Raw genomic sequence first — 22,599 nt, 5'->3', positions numbered from 1 at the left:
CGTTTAAGTATTTTTGTTAAAAAGAGGGAAACAACGATTAGCAATGCAGCAAAGACTACAGACTACCTAGAGTTTGTGAATAATAAATTAGATTACATAACCAATAAATTTCACTTCATTTAATTTTTACTCTTTCATCTCTTCAAGCCATGGAAGACTAGATCGTGGGGGGAAGAGAAGACAAGAAATAATATATTTATGTGGCCCTTACTCAACTGTGCAGCAAGCGCACATATACAGATAATCAATGTACAAATCCCTAAATAATCATAATATGGCATAAGTGAACAATTCATATGAGAAACATTAAGACAAGAGTTTTAAACCATTCACAAATATCTATTTGATCAGTGCTCTATAGTGTCTAAAATCAAAGGCATTTGAAGTGATGCTTTGGAATTAGTCATTAACCGCCCCCCTTCCCAAATCCTACTCTTTCAACAGCTAACTAATGAATGACTGAGAACAAGCCTTCACTACACACAAGGTCCAATTGTTAGGCAGAATACTCCCTACCCATGCTCCCCAGTGCTGTATTTTACCTCTAATTGCATGATCAAGCCAATAAATTGGTCTCTGGGGACAAAAAAGGACTATGAAGTACCTACCATTACAAAACTGGATGCTGCAAGAAAATGTACGTCAGAAACAAGTAAGGCAAGACAAGACAAACGAAGGAGAGGCCTGAAAGACAGTCATCAATACTGACAGATTACTGTAATTCTGGCTGTCAGGACAATCGATTTAGGCAGCATATGCCAATCAATACTCTCGTAATTTACTGAACAGCATTAGATATATAGTTAGCCAAGATGTGCCCAAGTCCCAGACTACTTTTAATGAACATAAATCACACAATTTATGCTTTGGAATTTCAGGACTGTTTAGTGATTATAAAATAGCTGACAAAGCTATATAATTATTGGCAGAAAATGAATTTGAATCATTTTAGGATTTCCATTATTCTGAAGCTCACTGTTTCACCTGTGATATATTTTCCAAATTATCTCTATTTCCAGATACCTGTTAAAAAGATATCTTAGATTTGTTTAAAATATATATTTACCTTTTCTGCCCTCAGGATTTCCAAACTACAGTATTTCAGCATTTCTTTCATAAACATAACCAGGAATAGGTTTCAAAACAAAAGAAAAAGAATTAGACACTCATCAAAAATGGCAAATAAAAACTCTTAGGATTCCATCCAGCATCATGCAAGCAGACCTCTGCTCACACAACAGGACTTCCCTTTCCTCTTGTCTCCCCCTGCCCCCCACCCATCAAATCTGTTTCAGAGGTTCTTCCAACCATCCGGAGCAGCTTTAGGGGGTGTGGGGGGAGGGAGAATCCATTCTGCTGGTGAATGATCGCTGTTGGATACATGTGAAAAATCTTTACTTTCACATACAAACAGAATGGTCACTCCTATGCAAGATGAATTTTACATTATATTTAATGAACTGAAATGGAGTTATCCAGCTAACAGCTCAATTCAGAAGCTCCTTTTATTACTATTGCATGAATATCCAGGTGTCAGTACAAATACTGGATATGCATTTCTTATTAACCACTGCAGTTTAAAGCCTCATGCTGAAGGGGCTGATGTGATTGTTACAGCAGTCTTATGAGTTTGCAGTGTATGGACAGATAGGAAAAAACATGAGAGGGACAAATGGGTAGGGGGTACCCTTCTCCAAAATTAGCTTGGAGGGTGTGGCAGATCAACAGGTAATACACTTATTATAGCTCTATGTGCCAATGCACAAATGGGATTTTTTTTCTTGTGCACTGAAAGCTCCCTTTGAGTATGGGATCACGCCTCAGTGGGTCTCTTCAGCTGAACTAGAATCTTATATTCTGTTTACTAATTTCAGGGGCAATGCCCACCATTATGTAGCCAAAATGGCACCACTCATACAGGAAAGCCTGAGGTTTGCAGAAGTACAAAAAATCTTGTAGGAAAAACCTCCAAAGGGGGGGGGGGACCCCTGGAGCTGAGCACCAGTATATCCCCATACACATACACACAAAGGTAGCAGCAAAAAGAAGCTTACTTGCTCTTTCTTATTTAGTGTGAAACATGTAAAAACACTCTGCAGCATAGTTCACACTGAATACTGCAGGCTGAACTCTGAGTCGCTTACAACTACCCCGCAGTGGTGTCCATTATATAAGGTTGGAGTTTGGGTTGAAGCTGAGAGAGTACAATAACCCTGCTATGTTTTCCATTGTTTTTATCTGTACACTGTTGGTTGCACTGAGAGAGCTATATACAAAAACCCAGAAGTGGAGTTCACTGTTGTACTGCATTGCAGGTTAGGGGGCTGTGCTGACAGAGACAGAAACTTACAGCTGCACTGCAATGTAAAAAAGGTAAAGGTGTCCCCAACCAGTCGTGTCCGACTCTAGGGTGTGGTGCTCATCCCCATTTCTAAGCCGAAGAGCCAGTGCTGTCCGAAGACGCTTCTGTGGTCATGTGGCCGGCATGACTGAACACCGAGGTGCACGGAACGCTGTTACCTTTCCCGCTGAAGCGGTACCTATTTATCTACTTGCAATTTCTTGCTTTCAAACCGCTAGGTTGGCAGGAGCTGGGACTGAAGACGGAGCTCACTCCGTCACGTGGCACTTGGGTCTCGAACTGCTGTCCTGCCGACCTTCCGGTCTGCAGTTCAGCGTCTTAACCAGTAAGCCACCGCGGTCATACACTGCAATGTAGTCCATTGTTAATATTGCAGGTCAAAGGCAGAGTTGAGGCTTGCTTGGATTCCCAGTCAAAAATCCCCCTTACCTCCAAGGTTGCAGCAAAGGCCAATATTCTCAAACTGCTCCCTCAGACATCCCCAGCCCATATTAAGAACTCAGTTGCATTCAGAAGGCTCATGTTCCATTGATTTGAATTCTGACTGGTTGCATTTTTAAATGCTCAGGAATATATATATACACACACACACACACACACACACACACACGAAGACAGACCCAAGCTGGAGCAAGGACTCTTGTCTTTGATGCCTCAGGCTCAGGCAACACTTGCATATTAGGGATATTGTCATGGATCTGCCATAAAAGGTTGGTGCCATAGTCCTCAATGTGCCTGAAATGATTACTGAAGAAAGTGAGTATTCCTCCCCACCCCCCAAGCAAAAGCTGTCTTGTCTTGGAGCTGAAAGCCCCAGGCAATTAAGCATGTTGCACTGAAGATCATCAGAAATCCAGAATATTAAATAAATAATAAGGTAACTGGTACCAATAGAGAAGATACAAGCAGGTTCCCAATGAATTCTGGGTAACTGGTATAAAATAATGGTCAAAATGACCTGGATGGTATCCAAAGAGAAAATGCTGATTTAAAGCCCTATCACTTGGGCCAAAAATTTATTCGAGTAATGAACAGGTGCAAGACTATATAATTCCAGCTCTAAAGTGTAAAAATTTTGCTTATCAATTAATGAGCACAAAATATTGTGCAAGGTATACATATAAAAAAGCTTGATAAACAGACATCTACAAAATTTATAGACTTTGGTTTAATTAGCACATTTTGAGTAAAGAATTATCTTCTCAAAGATTTAATTCAAAATTGATCTTATCTAGCTTGAAAAGTGTACATGTATGTCTTTTATGTATGTTCCAATTTTTAAAGAATGTTTAATAACAACAAAATAATTAAGTACATGAGCCCTAATTTATGGGACAGTAGATAGTATTAGTTATGAGGTAATTTCTATACAAAAAAGGTATAAATACGTGCCGATTTTACAATGTCAGAGCTTCTTCTTAGAAGGTCACCATGCCTGTGTACCTGTCAGCTGAACAGCCTATTCAGTACTGAATAGGGAACTTGGTACTTAGAATGATATCTCTCATTTTTAAGCTATTAAGATCTAAGGAGTTTTAGCAAAACTGTTTAACAATAAGAAATGTTTAAATATCACTATATGCAAGTTATAGTCTTATGTGATATTAGAAGCATATTTGTAATACAAATAATAAATGAATTCTAAATGAAATAATTCTTGTTAGTACAAAACTTGGAATGCAACCTGCAAAACAATCCTAGGTGTACACTTTGTTTAGAAGTATTTTATCTGCTATGTGGTAAATAGCCAGCTAGATGCTCTCAAAATACCGAACTATAGACAGATAGCTCAAACAAAGCCCCTAAACTGTAACACATATTACAACATTTTGTTGTAGAGCCCCACTTGTTCATTAGAAAATGGAACAAGAAATTAAGTCTTTATCACAGCATTTCTTGAATTTTAAAAGAAAAATGCTGCTGAGTAACATATGGAGTAGATTTGCTAAACTATCTTGCGAGGCATCATTAAAGGCTAAAAAGGTGCCCCAGGAACGTAAATGGGTAATATCTGCAGTATGAATGACACACTTAACTCTATACAGAAGCTGATGTATGAAGATGTATTTTGTAGTGTAAGATGATCATTTCAAAGCAACATTTCTTGAGTTTCCACTCAGCAACAAGACGGGATAGGCTGGAGCCCCTGTTATGCATCTCAGTGGTATGACAGACAGAATCCTCCCTAACCCATTTCTCTGGAGTCACTGTGGCATGCCATCTTAATGAAAGCATATGGCATTGGCTTTAAAGGAACTGTGTTAGCATATGCTTTAATTTTAGGGGGCAGTATCCAAGGGGGAGTAACATAAATTATGTTGTGCTAGTGTAAGCTTCGGCAAAGGAGATCGTTACCTTGTCGTGGTGCTGGAGCTTGAGCACCTCAATGATGTCATGAGCTAAACCGTGAAGGGACACCCAAGACGGGAAGGTCATGGCAGAGAGGTCAGACTAAATACAATCCCTGGGGAAGGAAATGGCAACCCACCCCAGTATTCTTGCCATGAAAACTACATGGATCAGTACAACCAGAGATATGTCGGTATACCATCGGAAGATGGGACTCTCAGGTCGGAAGATGGTCAAAATGCTACTGGGGAGGAACAGAGGATAAGTTCAACTAGCCCCAGATGTGATGACGCAGCTAGCTCAAAGCCGAAAGGACAGCTAGCAGCCGATGGTGCTGGTGGTGAACGACGAATCCGATGTTCTAAAGATCAACACACCATAGGAACCTGGAATGTAAGATCTATGAGCCAGGGCAAATTGGATGTAGTTACTGGGGAGATGTCAAGATTAAATATAGACATTTTGGGTGTCAGTGAACTGAAATGGACTGGAATGGGCCACTTCACATCAAATGACTACCAGATCTACTACTGTGGACAAGAGGACCACAGAAGAAATGGAGTAGCCTTCATAATTAATAATAAAGTGGCTAAAGCAGTGCTTGGATACAATCCAAAAAACAATAGAATTATCTCAATTTGAATTCAGGGTAAGCCATTTAACATCACAGTGATCCATATATACGACCCAACCACAGATGCTGAAGAAGCAGAAGTAGATCAGTTCTATGAGGATCTGCAACACCTACTGGATAGTACGCCAAACAAAGATGTTATTTTCATTACAGGAGACTGGAATGCTAAGGTGGGTAGTCAAATGACACCTGGAATTACAGGCAAGCATGGTCTGGGAGAACAAAATGAAGCAGGACATAGGCTGATAGAATTTTGCCAAGACAACTCACTGTGCATAACAAACACTCTCTTCCAACAACCTAAGAGACGACTTTATACATGGACTTCACCAGATGGTCGACACCGAAATCAGATTGACTACATCCTTTGGCGGACATCTATGCAGTTGGTAAAAAAAAGACCTGGAGCTGATTGTAGTTCAGATCACGAACTTCTTATTGCACAATTTAGAATGAGACTAAAGAGAATAGGGAAGACCCACAGATCAGTTAGATATGAGCTCACTAATATTCCTCATGAATATGCAGTGGAGGTGAAGAATAGATTTAAGGGACTAGATTTAGTAGATAGGGTCCCGGAAGAACTATGGACAGAAGTTCGCAACATTGTTCAGGAGACGGCAACAAAAAACGTCCCAAAGAAAAAGAAAACCAAGAAGCCAAGATGGCTGTCTGCTGAGAAGCAGCCCAAGAAAGAAGGAAAGCAAAAGGCAACAGTGATGGGGGAGATATGCCCAATTAAATGCAAAATTTCAGAGGTTAGCCAGAAGAGATAAGGAATTATTTTTAAACAAGCAATGCACGGAAGCGGAAGAAAATAATAGAATAGGAAGGACAAGAGACCTCTTCCAGAAAATTAGAAACATCAGAGGTAAATTCCAGGCAAAAATGGGTATGATCAAAAACAAAGATGGCAAGGACCTAACAGAAGCAGAAGAGATGAAGAAAAGGTGGCAAGAATATACGGAAGATCTGTATAGGAAGGATAATAATATCGGGGATAGATTTGACGGTGTGGTCAGTGAGCTAGAGCCAGACATCCTGAAGAGTGAGGTTGAATGGGCCTTAAGAAGCATTGCTAATAACAAGGCAACAGGAGATGACGGTATCCCAGCTGAACTGTTTAAAATCTTGCAAGATGATGCTGTCAAGGTGATGCATGCCATATGCCAGCAAATTTGGAAAACACAAGAATGGCCAACAGATTGGAAAAAATCAACCTATATCCCCATACCAAAACAGGGAAGCACCAAAGAATGTTCAAACTATCGAACAGTGGCACTTATTTCACATGCCAGTAAGGTAATGCTCAAGATCTTGCAAGGTAAAAAAAGGGTAAGGTAAAGGTGTCCCCAACCAGTCGTGTCCGACTCTAGGGTGTGGTGCTCATCCCCGTTTCTAAGCCGAAGAGCCAGCGCTGTCCAAAGACGCTTCCGTGGTCATGTGGCCGGCATGACTGAACACCGAGGTGCACGGAACGCTGTTACCTTTCCCGCCGAGGCGGTACCTATTTATCTACTTGCAATTTCTTGCTTTCGAACTGCTAGGTTGGCAGAAGCTGGGACTGAAGACGGGAGCTCACTCCGTCACGCCGCACTCAGGTCTCGAACAGCAATTCATGGAACGAGAATTGCCAGATGTACAAGCTGGGTTTAGAAAAGGCAGAGGAATTCGAGACCAAATTGCCAGTATCCGCTGGATAATGGAGAAAGCCAGGGAGTTTCAGAAAAACATCTATTTCTGTTTTATTGACTATTCTAAAGCCTTTGACTGTGTGGATCATCACAAATTGTGGCAAGTTCTTGGTGGTATGGGGATATCAAGTCATCTTGTCTGCCTCCTGAGGAATCTGTATAACGACCAAGTAGAAATGGTAAGAACAGACCATGGAACAACGGACTGGTTTAAGATTGGGAAAGGAGTACGGCAGGGTTGTATACTCTCACCCTACCTATTCAACCTGTACACAGAACACATCACGCAACGTGCTGGGCTTGATGAAGCCAAGGCTGGAGTTAAAATCGCCGGAAGAAACATTAACAATCTCAGATATGCAGATGATACCACTTTGATGGCTGAAAGCGAGGAGGAGCTGAGGAACCTCATGACGAAGGTGAAAGAAGAAAGTGCAAAAGCTGGGTTGCAGTGAAACCTCAAAAAAGCCAAGATTATGGCAACCAGCTGGATTGATAATTGGCAAACAGAGGGAGAAAACGTGGAGGCAGTGACAGTCTTTGTCTTTCTAGGCGCAAAGATTACTGCAGACGTTGACTGCAGCCAGGAAATCAGAAGACGTTTACTTCTTGGGAGGACAGCAATGACAAATCTTGATAAAATAGTGAAGAGCAGAGACATCACACTGACAACAAAGGTCTGCACAGTTAAAGCAATGGTATTCCCCGTAGTAAGCTATGGCTGCGAGAGCTGGACCATAAGGAAGGCTGAGCGAAGGAAGATAGATGCTTTTGAACTGTGGTGTTGGAGGAAAATTCTGAGAATGCCTTGGACTGCAAGAAGATCAAACCAGTCCATACTCCAGGAAATAAAGCCAGACTGCTCACTTGAGGGAATGATATGAAAGGCAAAACTGAAGTACTTTGGCCACATAATGAGAAGACAGGATACCCTGGAGAAGATGCTGATGCTAGGGAAAGTGGAAGGCAAAAGGAAGAGGGGCCGACCAAGGGCAAGGTGGATGGATGATATTCTGGAGGTGACGGACTCGACCTTGGGGGAGCTGGGGGTGGCGATGGCTGACAGGAAGCTCTGGCGTGGGCTGGTCTATGAAGTCATGAAGAGTCGGAAGTGAAAGAGCAAATAAACAACAAAAAAGTGTAAACTACTCTAGTGCAACACCAAAGAGCATTGGCTGGCACTCCGATTTCTCCAGGAAACTGGCATTACACTAGAGTAGTTTACACTTGTGCCATGTAATTTACGTTACCAGTTGTGCTCCGTTAGATACTCCCCAGTGTATGCTGATTTACTAATCTTACACATTTCCTAAACAAAATGGTGCCACTATTTCCAGACTTCTCTACAATATACACGAGGTCACAAGCATCCCACCCTCCCCCAGTCAGCAAAATAAAACATCAAACGTCACTGGCTGCATTGAGATGTAATGCTAAACATGTTAAATGTTAACAGAACAAGTTTAGCGAATTATACTGTTGTTTTTGTGATATTTTGTTATTACTGTAACATATGTTTACTTTTAATAAAGTGTAAAAAACCCAAAACACCAAAACAAGTCCAGCCTCTCCCTGGGCTCATGCATTCCCCCTTCTCCTCCAGTGTGGCTGCATAGTGATCGGAACTTTCTGCTTCAGTTTTTATATTAACCACAGTTTAACATGTCGTTTGAACCCTAAATTGTGGTTAATCTTAACTATGTTTAGTGAAAACAAGCCAACTTCATAAACAATGGTTTGAAGTTGGTTGGATTCCACTAACCACAGTTAAGTTTAACCATAGTTTGTCTGGGTTTGGACAACACTGCAAGGTGGGGTTAATCAAAAACAGTAGTGAAAGCTTCTCAATTTCTTCTCATGGCCATGCCAGGGGAGAATCAGGGAGTGTGGAGTATGCAAGTGTGGTGTAAGGCTAGGCTCATTCTTGTAATGCTACATCCAGTCCAGCCCACTCTCATTGAGAAAAAAAGCTGCAATTTCTATAGTAATCTAACATAACACGATACAATTTTATATGCTGGCAAAAATTATGTCTAATAAAGGAATAAGCTGTTATTATAAAATTAGTATTACAGGAAAATATGCCAACATTACTTCTATTAAAAAACAGTGCTTTAAATCTTACTGTCATAGTCCCATTTATTTAATTTTTTATGAGTTGCCTTTTGGCAGCTAAAAAGGCCCTCAAGGCGAGATATAAATTAAAAACTTTAAAACGATACCACAGAGAGATTAAAAACAAGAAAAAATATTTAAAAACAGAGCTGCATCAAGTTACATTTTAAATTGTGTGCAGAACAAAAATGTTTTTAACAGCCTGCCTAAAACTTAACAAAGATAGAGCAGGTCTTTCTGTCACCCCTTTGGATTTTATATTTTATTTCTACTGAATATTTCCTTACCCTTAACTTTTTTGTGCTTACAGTTTCTAAAGATTGTATTACAGAAATCTTCAGTATCAACAAGGAAATGCAGTGAAATCCTAGGCATAGTCATTTGGAAGTAAGTCCCACTGTGTTCAATTGGGCTTACTTCCAGGTAGTAAGCCCAATTGTAAGTCTTACTTACGTTTGAGTCAAAAGGATACAAATTTTGGTATAATGGAATGAGCGACTTCAATGCTCTGCTTGCATTTATCGCTGTAGCACGAACCATAATAGGAAGAATTTTTCCATTCACAATAGCACCATCGAACAATGGACCAAAGAATGGGACCTGAATTCAGAAAATTGAGAAATTCAGCTATTAAAATAGTCTATTCTACAACAATTAGCAATCAACATTAACAAAGGATTACTTGACCAGATCATTCTTCTCACCTTCTGTTAATCAATCATAAGAGTCATTCAAATACTCTAAGAGATGGTGTATCTTATGAAAGTATGCTGATATGATCACTTGATATTTTCAGCAAGAGATAATTCTTCTTATTTTGCATTAAGAATCATTTGAATAATTTCTTATATTTAGGCTTAGTTTAAGGCTAAAACCTAGCAATGGTCATGAATGTCATATTGCAGAAGGTCAAAGTCTGAGTGAGACTAGAGAAAGGGCAAATTTCCTGAAGGGATTTGATTAATTTGAAAGAAAACTGTTAAAAGTTTATATTCACATATTTGTTAGAGCAACCTTACATGCAGCTAATGATCATGTAATCACAATCACTGTTAGGATACAGCTACATGATTAAAAGCAGTTATGGTTTAGCATAATATGGCACAAATTTGTAGCATAATATTTGCTAACTACATAGGTTCTGATATAGGGATATGCAAAGCCAGCACTGGACTGTACCTATCTAGTCATTCAAAAGATGGTTAGTGCTACTGTTCTACAATTTGTTGAGTGCTGTGCTCAAGATTCTCCATTCAGTAATGGGCACTGCACTCAAAGCGCCAGTTGGTGGATTTGGTACCTAGTAAGAGGATCTGTACATAGCACCCTGTTACACATGAAGATCCTGATCTAGCAAGGAGATCTGTGTGAGGAAGCTTCTCCTTCTCTTTGCAAGATTAAGGCAACAGCTAACATGAGGAATGGTGCTGAACTGGAATGATTCAAGCAATCATTCTAGCTTTTTGATTCCTGTGCTTTCCAATACTCAGCCACGACATCTTGACACACACATAAGCCCAGTTCAGACATACATTTCCCAGCTTGCTAAGCCATAGTTAGCAGCTGGGAATGAGCATTGGGACCACACATTCTCCTCCTGCTCCTCCTTTCACCTCCTTACTTTGTTGCACCAATCCTAGTTAAACTACAGCTCCCTGTTATGTCTGAAATGGGGAACTGTGGTTTAATGTCAGCTTACTAAGGAGGATCTTAAATCACAGTTTGAAGAGGGATTAAGATCCTAGTTAGTACAGCAACAGTAAACTACAGTTCCTCATTCCAGCTGGAACTGTAGTGTCAACTAAGATCGGTGCAGCAATGAAGGAAGATGATGAGAGGCAAGGCAAGAGACAGTGCAAGCTAAGAAATATATGTCCAAACTGAGCCACTGTATTTATAGTGGTCACAAAGTTAGTTTTGGATCCTTTCTGGTTGGATCAATATGTGTTGGATCAATATGTGGATCAATATGATTTTGACCACATGAAAATGCTCTTATTTCTTATTAATTTTGTGTGCAGAAACAGACACTTGTGAACACATGATATAGAAACAGAGCATACAAGTAGGAATGAAAGTCAGTTGGTAATAATCATGTTGTATCATTTTGTGTCATGTTTGTATCATGTTGTGTCTCAACTACTAATTCTAACAGTTAAGTTTAAGTTGAGTTTTGTTGCAGACAAATACAGAAATAAAAATAATTTCCCCCAGAATTTCTATCTTCCTCCTTCTACATGCTTATCAGCACCAGGGCAATATACAGTCTTATCCTATGTGAGACATTAGCACATTTAGTGATAAAACAAGATCATGTTGAGGGGCTCAGGGAAGAAAAGTGAAGGAAATTGCTTCCCTCCAAATGTAAAATGTAGTTCAGGAGAAAAGGGAGACAATAGGAGAGGTGAGAAGATGGCACCTATATGGCAGGGCTGTATTCCATCCATCCCCATCCCAATTAGCAGCAGTTTTCTTAAAAGCAGAATGCTCCTAATGGGCAATTGTAAGCACTGCCAGCTGGCAAATATTTAGCTATGCAACTTCAAGATGTATCAAACTGTTTTGTTTTCCTTGTCCTACTCATAGTTACACTGGATGACATGGGGAGCCACATGTATTTTATTTATGTGCTTGCCACATTATAAAGAAGTGGGGGTGGCTTAATTTTTTTCATGAAAAAGAAAACACAAAAGGTGTGGGGAGAGAAACAATCCTTCCCAGCCACAGTTTAGATGATTGCAGGGCTGCTTCTGTTAATGTTAAAACCTAACTAAGCTGATGGAATAATTTATCTTGATAAAAAAAAAAATAGGCTGTATCCTATTTATTTAATTTACTTACTAAAAATAATTCCTAGACAACCTAGAACTTGGCCATCAACTGTAGGATTAGTAATAAAAACTTACCTCGGGTTTTTTCATAATCTGGATGCTGAACATGTAATTCTTCATTGGATATATAACAATGAGCACATCTCCAAATTCTGTAGGAATGATTCCTCTTCTGTAGTCTCGAGTATGCTCTGACCAGACAATGTGAACTTCATCATTTCCTAAATGTCTTAGCTGAAACAAGAATAGTAAAGCATGTATAAAAATATAATTCTCTTAATGGAGAAATCCTGTGGTGGTGGTAGTGAGATGCTGTGGCAGAACTACTGCCACTTCCTAAGCCCTGCCAGCCAGGGCAGGAAGTGGCTTTTAAAACTTTGGAGGGGGCATTTCTCTCCACTTCCATTGTGGTCAATGGGAGGGAATCAACTATGTGAGCTCCAGGTCTGGTATAAGGGGCAGTTCTTTTGGGGTGTGTGTGTTCAGGAATGAGGGAATTTAGGATCTGTGGCTCCTTGGCTGCCCCTGAAAAGCCCCCTTTCCTCTCCACCACCAGTGGAATACCACTGTTGGGACATCTATGTGCTGTCCTACTAGCAGGAATCCTCCTCTGCGAACAGAGCAGCACTTATGCAGCATCCAATAGCCTTTCAGCCTGCCCGTGGCTGGGTTTAGGATTGTAGCCTAAACAGTGGATTAAGTTATATACAAGATCTGTGCTACAACTGGTAACAGCTGTGGAAAGCAGGGGCAGAGCTAGGTACTGAAAAGATCTGGGGCTCAGGCCTATAGGACAAATAATTGCACAAATTTGCACATGCTACTTTACATATGCAAATATATGTACGTAATTACAAATATTTACTATAATTTAAATTTTATAGAAGGCAAGCTAATAACCTCTTGCTTCCTTTCAGGACAGAATGGTGCAATGTCCCAAATTGTGCTTGCTTAAAACTTATCCTCCATGCACCCGCACTTTTCCTTGGTCTTTCAGGTCCAAATCCAGATGGGGAGGATGGACTGCCTGGGACCAGCAAAAAGCTGTATGGCACCTTAACATTTACCGATTAATTGTAAAGTGATCATGGCACACTAGCAAGGAAGAGTGGGAATGTATCGTAGGCTATAATAAACCATGCTCTTAGGCTGCAAACACACAGTTACTAGGGAGTAACCCCCATTAAACATAGTGGCATTTACTTCTGAGTAAATCCTCACTCGCTCTCCCCCAGAGAGAGCTGCTGCCAAAGGTGGCTCCTCATTTTATTTCAAATATTTTATTTTGGTAGTTTCCATGATTCTAGAACACCTCCCCCCCCCTTTACAGTTCTTGGGTTCTAATTTCTGGAAATCCTAAAATCTACTTGAAATGTTGCTATATTAAGTTTCTAGCAACCTCATCATCATACAGCTCTTAAAGTACCAAAATGCATAGTTTACACAGTAAGTCTGATGCAATTCTGAACGTGTTTCCCCATCCACTGCTCTTTCTGCTCCCCCAGTTATTTCCCTGCCCCACATAATTTCCTGTACCATCTCAGCTACCTTTTCCCACCCTACAGGTCTCTAAAGCTATGTCCAGGGCTGGCCCCAAGACATGTTGCTGCCTTAGGCAGAGCAGCGAATGGCACCTTCCCTGGCCCCCAGCCCAAGTAACAAGGTGCATAGTAGTACTGAAAGCCAGTCAAGTTGTTTCAGCCCATGAGGCAGAAAATCCTACAAGCACCTCTCTCCCCTTCTCTGGCAGTGAAAATACAGTAATAATTAATAAATTAAATAATCAATACTTTGCTGCTTTTTGATGATGTCCCAAATCAGCTGTCTGAGGCTGTAGTGTGTGTGTGTGTGTGTGTGTGTGTGTGTCTCTCTAAATGATCCGGTCTCCTAAGGACACACTATCTGAAAAAAGGGATTATGGAAAAGGGAGAGGAGCGCATTTGACTTCTGAAAAACACCCAGGCGGAAAGATTCAAGGGAGGCAGCAGGAGGGGAAGCACATGTGGGCAAAAAGCCAGCTAGTCCAGGGGGATAAGATGCAACAGAGATCATCAGCACCCCATATACCTTTATTTCAGCAAGTGCCATTTTTCTCCAGTTACATGCAAAGCAACATCTTTCAAAATAACTTTCTGTGCAGTAGTCTCCAGTCCATGACAGCTTATTCTGCCACAGTAAATTTGTGAATCTTTATGGTACCACAAGGCATTGTGGTTTTTGAACACAAAAAAGCAAGAAGCCCCTATCCTCCTCCCACATCTATTCACCTTTCTGTAGCCTAGTGCAAACCCCTGATGCCAAGGAGGACCATGCACCCACCAGAATCTTGCCACAGGTGCATTCATGGGTCCATTCCAGGAAGATGACTGCAAAGTCAAGGAGCTCTAGACATACTCCAGCAAGCCAGGGCAAGCTGTACACTCATACAAGCTGTACCCTTGCCCCAAATTCAGAATTACTGCTCGTTCAAGCCCTTTTTGCAAGCAAATCCACTTCTACTTACCCCCAAGGTAAAGGGCCTGGGGCAGCTTGGAGGAAGAAACAGATGAGGAAGGCCTCTGGTACTCCATTTGATATTTGAGCAGTCAATGCGCCTGCTCTTCCTCTTGTCAGGGCCTTGCTGCCTACAATGGCCCAGGGCACAAGTGCAATTGCCCAGTAGCAATTGGCTGGCCAGATCTCTGCAGAGACAGGCACACTCTGAGAAATCTGGGTGACAGTGGTGGTGTTAGGTAATTTTGGACTCTGGACTTAATGAAAATAATGAGCAGACTGTGGAAGGAAAGTTGGCAATCTCCCTTCTTAAAAGGCTGGTGGCCTTCATGCTACACTCCCTATTAGTCTGCTAAGGAAGTGAGTCCTAAGGTCTCCTAGTAACTGCAAGGCTACTGAGTTCAGAGGGAAGAAGTAGGCTTGTATTAAGGCAGATGATGGCAATTGGGACAGCTCTAAAGATTCAAGGCCCTGCTCAAAAAAGATCCGAGGCCCATGCCTAGGTGAGCTTCTTATAACACCGCCCATGGTGGAAGGGACTTCTAAAATATCCAGGCTACAGTACAAAATCTATTTTAAATTCAAATGGCTCTGTTTAAGAAGCGACGACGACAACAACAACTCAAGATCAGCAGATACCTTAAAAATAACACTTGTGCCAGCACTAAACAGACTACTTGCAAACCTACAAAGTCCCCTGCTAAAAGTACTATTGATTCAGCTTTAGCTCTTCAGTTTAATTTGTCAGCTTTCAGTGTTTACATATCATGAACTAATGGAGAATACACTTTTGAAGGACAAAACCTTTAAACATTAACTCTCCTATAGATATTTACTCAGAAGGATGTCCCACTTTATCAGTGGGATTTATTTCCAAGTAAATTACTGCAGGATTGCAGCCTAACGCAGTTTGGGTGGCTATTACATTTGAGAATGTTGTTATTTAATTGACTTCACACATAAGCAAATCATAATCGTCACCTATTTTTTAAAAGTCACTTGCATATGTAATCGATTTCCCAAGAACTCAAAATGGCAAACAAAACAGGCTCCCCTACAACAATTACAAAGCCTTGCAAGACTGAATAGTTTTGTTCTCAGCATCCTTATTCAAAATATAGAACAGTTAAACAATTCTGAATAACAATTATTCATGAGTTGAACTTCACTCTAGCACTAAAGATCTCAGTAATTATTTCATGGACATTCCAGTCCTTAACAGGTTTGCTTTTCATCATGTGTCTCTAATTTTGCTAAACAACTGCATGCTTAAGATTAGAACCTCACTGTGGTCCAGATATAATTTTATTTTTAAAATGTATATCCCATCTTTCCACAACATTGATATCACAGGTTTATTATGTAAAAATTAAAAAGCCAATTCAAAAGTTAAAACCAACTTAAAAAGAAGACAAAGACCAATTCAGAAAGCAGGAACATGGATAAAATGCCAACAGATGTCAGAATTGAAACCTACCAAAGACTTTACTAAATAAAACAGCTTTCACCTCATATATTACGGTCAATAACTGGCAGATATGTTTGGGGAGGACATCTCACAGTTGCGGTGCCAAAGCAGAGAAGTCCCTGTTCCTAATAGCCACCTTAAAAAAAAAAAATCTTATTACATTTATATCCTGCCTTTTTCCTCCAAGGAACCCAAGGTCGCTTACATGCTTCTCTATTTTATCCTCACAACAATCCAGTAAGGTAGGTTAGGCTGAGAATCAGTGACTGGCTCAAAGTCACCCACTGAGCTTCATGGCCAACTGGGGATCTGAACCCAGATCTTCTGAGTCCCAGTCCAACACTCTAACCACTACATACGCTGGTAACTTAGTTAACTTCTGAAGATGGGACACCTTGAACAGGGCCTTTGCCAATAGTCTTACAAATGAGCAGGCTCATATGAAAGCAAGCATTCCCTTTCCAAGCAAATGAGCAGGTTCATATAGAATGAGGATCTATATGAACTTGCTCATTTGAGGGGTGTGTGTGTATGCTCTCAAACTTGTTGCAGTCTAGGGAGGCACAGGTGGTGGTAGTGGGCAGGAGTGCTTTTCCAAGCTCCAGCAGATATGTCAGCTGAAGCCCTAACTGGAACAGTCAGACCTGGCCGCAATTACCACTGCTTTGGTTACCTCCAAACCAGTGGAGGCCAGTGGCTCCGATGTCAGATAAATCTGCTCCGGATTTCAGCCAGAACTCTAAAGGAGCTATCCAAGGTGAAGGATAGCTCCTTTAGAGTTCTGACTGAAACACAGATTGGATTCACCGCCCCACTGACACTGGAGCCACCAGCCTCCCCTGGTCCAAACTAGACTACTGCAATGTACTTTACATCTATTTGCTTTATAGATGTTTTTCAATATCTATTTTTCAACAGAAATTGTGGGCGTGCCTCCCTGATCCAGATCAGGCCCATAGCGGGTATGAGGGGAAGGATTAAAAAAAACCCTATCCCGGATGCTAGGTGTGTCCACTTTAGAACAAAAATGAAAAAAAAAAAGTTGGAGCTACTAGTTATGTCTTTAAAGTCATGTCTGATTTGACCCTGAGTCTTTATGCTGAAGCTGCACCAAGATCCTGGAAAGACATAGTTGAGACAGACTCCACCTGCGTCATCCAACTAGGCCTCAGTAATACAAGCAAAACTGGGATCCTCATGCTTATCAAGTCCTCATGCATATCAAGTAGTTCTTTTTCCATGAACCAATCTGCCATGTAGCATCAGCAACTTAAGACGTAATGGCATGTTTATTTATTATTTACTTATTAAAATATTTCTAAGCTGCCCTCCATCCTTAAGGATTCCAGGGCAGTGTACAAAGGCATAACCAATTAAGACATTCAAAATAAAACAAACATTAATGACCAAATTAATCATATAAAATAGGGTAAATGATAAAACAACAAACAGTGCCATCATAATAACCACTGAAGAGACGCATAACTAGAACAGGCTAACAGGCATACCTATATTACAATGCATGGGCGAATAAAAATGTTTTGACCTGGTTCTGAAAAGACTGCAGTGTCGGTACCAGTCATACCCCGGGAGGGAATGCCATAGCTAAGGCACCACCTCAGAGAAGACTCTCTTTCTCATGATCAGATAACACACCTCTAATGGGGAGTTCATAGAGAAAAGCCTTCCCTTAAGATCTTAAGGAATAGGCAGAATGGGATAGGGCAGGGGTGGGGACCCTTTCTTGGCCTGAGGGCAGCATATGCTCCAGAGCAACATGCCAGGGGCCATGTGCCAGCAGTGGGTGGAGCCAAAGCCCAAAGTGGGCAGGTCCAGATACACTTCTTCTCCCCCCCCCCCACATTGACATGCACATACTGGGCAACAAGGAGGGAAGATCACAAGGAGAGGGGAGATTTAGAATCATAGAATAGTAGGGTTGGAAGGGGCCTACAAGGCCATCGAATCCAACCCCCTTCTCAATGCAGAAATCCAAGTCAGAGCATCCCTGACAGATGGCTTTCCAGCCTTGTCTTGAATGCCTCCAGTGTGAGAGAGCCCACCACCTCCCTAGGTAATTGGTCCCATTGTCGTATTGCTCTAACAGTCAGGAAGTTTTTCCTGACGTTCAGCCGGAATCTGGCTTCCTGTAACTTGAGTCCATTATTCCGTGTCCTGCACTCTGGGACGATCGAGAAGAGATTCTGACCTTCCTCTCTGTGACAACCTTTCAAGTACTTGAAGAGCGCTATCATATTTCCCCTCAGTCTTCTCTTCTCAAGGCTAAACATGCCTAATTCTTTCAGTCTCTCTTCATAGGGCTTTGTTTCCAGTCCCCTGATCATGTTTGTTGCCCTCCTCTGAACCCTCTCGTTTGTCTGCATCCTTCTTCAAGTGTGGTGCCCAGAACTGGACACAGTTCTCCAGATGAGGCCTAACCAGTGCTGAGTAGAGGGGAACTAGCACTTCCCGGGATTTGGAAGCTATGCTTCTATTAATGAAGCCCAAAAGAGCATTTGCCTTTTTTGAAGCCACATCACATTGTTGGCTCATATTCACCTTGTGATCGACAACAATTCCAAGATCCTTCTCGCTTGTAGTGTTGTTAAGCCACATATCCCCCATCTTGTAACTGTGCATTTGGTTTCTTTTTCCTAGGTGCAGAACTTGGCATTTATCCCTATTAAATATCATTCTGTTGTTTTCTGCCCAGCACACCAGTCTATCAAGATGACTTTGAATTTTGTTTCTGTCTTCCAAAGTATTAGCTATCCTGCCCAATTTTGTGCCATCTGCAAATTTGATCAGCATTCCCTGCACCTCCTCCTCCAAGTCATTAATAAAAATGTTGAAGAGCACTGGGCCCAGGACTGAGCCCTGCGGTACCCCACTCATTACCTCTCCCCAGTTTGAGAAGGTCCCATTGATAAGCACTCTTTTGAGTCCGATTCTGTAGCCAACTGTGGATCCACCGGATTGTTGTTTCATCTAGCCCACTTTGAACTAGATTGCTCATCAGGATATCATGGGGGACTTTGTCGAAAGTTTTGCTGAAGTCGAGGTATATTATGTCCACAGCATTCCCACGGTCCACAAGGGAGGTGACTTGATCAAAAAATGAGATCAGATTAGTCTGGCAGAATTTCTTCTTGACAAATCCATGTTGGCTTCAAGTAATCACTGCATTGTTTTCAAGGTGCTTCCAGGTGGATTGCTTTATCATCTGGTCCAGAATTTTCCCAGGGATTGATGTCAGACTGACTGGTCTGTAGTTCCCAGGTTCCTCCTTTTTACCCTTTTTGAAGATAGGGACAACATTAGCCCTCCTCCAGTCATCTGGCACTTCACCCGTCCTCCATGATTTCTCAAAGAGAATAGACAGCAGTTCTGAGAGTTAACTGCATTTAAATGCAGTTAAGAATGTGATCTCTTCCTGGATTGCAAGGGCGCTTTTCCTCTGTGTGTGCTGAGGAAAGGGAGTCCTTTTCTCAGCCTGTGGAAAGGAATCCAAGTGACCTGGCAATCCACAAAGTGGAGCTGCTCTTTCAGGAACCACCACTTAAAGGCATGCCAGATGCCTTGCAGCCGTGGCTCTTGATGGGGCAGGCTTCACTTATCTCTCACATTTTCTGTTGGGAAAGGCAACAGGCGAGGGAAGCTTTCAGTAACCGACATTTCAAAGTGCTTCAGGCTCCTTGGGTGGCAGCTCCTGGCTGAGCTGACTTCTCCCGTCACCCTTCTCTGAGGGGTGAGGTTTCAGGGAAACCTTGACCATCACCTGGTGGGTGAAATCTGGCCTGTGGGACAGAGGTTACCCACTGCTGTTATAGGGAAAGGCACTCCTTCATGAATTTGGGTCCCAAGCTATCTGGGATTTTAAAGGTAACCACCAGCACCTTGAATTGGGCTCAGAAGCAAATAGGTAAGCAGTGCAGTTCCTTCAAAACTGGTGTAATGTGTTTCCCTCAGGCTGTACCAGCCCAGAAGACCTTACAATCTAAAATTCAATGCTGGATGTAAAGAACGAGAATGACTCCATTTTCTATTAGGCATCCTTTTTCTATAACAGCTCTTCTGAGCTGCTTTGCCATGTGAGAGACCCAGGGGGAAGAACAGGCATGAAAGCATTTGGCCACTTGGAGGGAAGATGGGGTCTGGGTTACCTCTTGTGCTGTCTCCATCCTCAAGGTCATCAAATACTCAGTTACACGGGAGGAAGGGGATATTGCTTTCAGCTGGCCTGTATGAAAATTTTCACTTCTCCTTTCGACCCTTTCAGGGGAGAACCTAAGAGTGGTATAGACAGTGTATATAAACTGGGGAGGGCCGTCATGCCAGTTGCTTTTTGTTCCTGTTTACCTCAAGAAAGGAGGTATTCATGTTCGATGTGGCTTACGAGAAAGCCCATACAAAGGTACGCATAAGTCAGCAGCGTAGTCTTTGTTATTTTGTAGTCTGTATTGGGTTTTGAACTATCTTGTACTTGTATTAATCTGTTTGAACCAATTTGGCTTGTAACTTCTAATCTTGTATTAACTTGGCTTTGTAACTTCCAATCTTGTACCAATCTGGTTTTGTAACTGCCAACCTTGTACTAATTTGGTTTTGTAACTTCCAATTCCCCCTATCCCATCCTGTATATAAACTGGGGGTTGGACTCTATGGCCTTGTAGGCCCCTTCCAACCCTACTATTCTATGATTCTATTTATCTATTCAGATTGTGTGCTCTTTCCAGTTTGGGCCAGTGCTAAGTTCAGCGTTACTCTGCAGCTGAGACTTGAGAGAATCGCTTTGGTCCCTGATTTGGCAGAGCTAGGGAGGCTAAGTAAGCCTAGGGACTCCCCTGTCCTGGGCTGGTGGCAGAGGGGGCAGTGGCAACTTTCCATTAGAAGTGGTTCAGCTTTGAATCATGTTCTTTCCTCTGCCTGTCCTTTACACAGGAGAAACAGAGGGAAAAGAGGGAAGTGGAGGCAGGGGTAAATACAGAAAGAATATGCAATGGCTTCTGTTACACGTACTTAGGCTTGGTTATAAGCTTAGTTGCAGGGAACTAAAGGGTTGAGCCAAAGGCTTCACAGAAAAGGAGGGTCTTGAGGAGGGATTTGAAGAAAGGAAGATAGGTGGCATCACACAGGTTTTCTGGGAAGTAGTTCCAAGCATACAGGATAGCAAGAAAAAAAGGAAAGGTGTTTTTGGTTTGTTTGTTTTTTTATTTTAAGGAAGCAAGAGACCCTCAGATGTTTGAAAGTGGTAGAGTTGGAGGAGTGAAGGCCAGGAGAGTGATATATTGCAATATAAGAGGGCTGAGATAAGTGGGATTAAGGCCATGAAGGATTTTGAAGGCAAAACGATCAATGAAGGTAAAACCAAGGAGTTGCTGAAACTGGGACCACACCGGAAGTCTGTATAGGGATTTAAGGAGGGGGCTCACATGATCAGAATAATGAGAGAAGTGAGTGGTTTTTGGAAGCAGAGGGCTGAACAGATATGAGGAGACAGATATAAGAAGACAGAGGTGAGAGAGCAGAAGCCCAGACAGGGAAAAATTGCAGAAGTCTAGGCAAGATGACCAGGGCACAGAATAGAGTTTTTACCACCAGAGAGGATAGAGAGGAAAGGCCATATTTTTGCAAAGGGAGAAGTGACACAACTTGGCAATGGACTGAATATGGTGAATAAATGGAGAGAGAGAAGAGTCAAACATAAAGCCAAGGCTATGTGCCTGTTTAACAGGATAAATGGTAACATTATCAACAGCTGTTGTAAGCAAGTGAAGAGAGAAGGGGTTGGGAAGAAAGATAAGTTGAGTCTTTGACATATTGGGTCAGTTTGCACGTCATGATAAGCCACGCTGAAAACAAGACACCCTGAACAACCCAACAACAGGCCATGGGTTCTCAGGGTGGCTTGTGTGTGGTTAACAAACCACTCTGAGGAAATCATGCTGGGTTTGGATGTCCCATCAAGCCACCCCGAAATAAGCAAGGGTGGGTTGTCGTGTCGTCCAAACCAGGTCACTGGGTTTTAGATGACAAAGCATCCAAGCAGAAATATCAGAGAAGCAGTTGGAGATGCAGAATTCGAAGGGGACAAATCAGGGGTAGAGAGATAGAACTAGGTATCCCCTGCATGTAGGTAGCACTGAAAGCTTTGAGATTTGATGAGGTCACCCAGGAACAGAGTATAGAGAGAAGAGTAGAGGGCCAAAACCAGATTTGGCAACCTCAGCAAGAGAGAGGGAAAGCAGGGATAGAGCGTCCCCCAAAACAAACTTTGAAAGACCACATAAACTGGTAGGAAGAGAACCATCTGTGGGCAGAATCATGAAGACTCAGGGCATCAAGCAGTAGAGAGTGATACTGTATCAAAGGCAGTGGACAGAACAAAGAGCATGAGGACAGAGTTGTTTAGATTTTGCAGTAAGGAAGTCTTCAGCCATTTTTGTGAGGACAGTTTCAGTGGCGTTCAAGGGTGCAGAAATTAGATTGGAGGGGATCAAGAGCAGAGTTGGAGGAGACAAACTAAAGTTAGCAGGAGTAACTAGCATGCGCCAGGACTGTGGAAGCAAAGGGTAGAAAGGAGCCAGAGGGGAGAGGTTGATTATATGGTGGAGAGGAAAGATAATGGTAGGGGCCATCACAATTAAGGAGGG

The 22,599-nt window shown here is 41.9% G+C and overlaps 1 protein-coding gene across 8 annotated transcripts in view; it reads right to left on the bottom strand.

The window, feature by feature from the left end:
- Positions 1–22,599, bottom strand: part of RALGAPA1 (Ral GTPase activating protein catalytic subunit alpha 1) — a 201,988-nt gene that overhangs the window by 28,343 nt on the left and 151,046 nt on the right. For 4 of the 8 annotated variants that reach the window (XM_084843464.1, XM_084843455.1, XM_084843473.1 and 1 more), the window contains 2 exons: positions 12,061–12,219; positions 9,627–9,754 (listed from right to left, as the gene is read on the bottom strand). In XM_084843464.1, coding sequence (XP_084699590.1) covers positions 9,627–9,754; positions 12,061–12,219 — 287 coding nt within the window. Of the gene's footprint in view, positions 1–9,607; positions 9,755–12,060; positions 12,220–12,250; positions 16,083–22,599 lie in introns of those variants that run through there. The other 4 variants (XR_014789084.1, XM_084843481.1, XM_084843491.1 and 1 more) reach the window with 2 other exon arrangements.

Source organism: Heloderma suspectum, chromosome 1 (genome assembly GCF_057233095.1).
Source record: "Heloderma suspectum isolate Gila_16-S chromosome 1, 16-S_ref, whole genome shotgun sequence".
NCBI classification, from domain to species: Eukaryota; Metazoa; Chordata; class Lepidosauria; order Squamata; family Helodermatidae; genus Heloderma; species Heloderma suspectum.
This window is presented reverse-complemented; position numbering and strand designations above follow the sequence as displayed.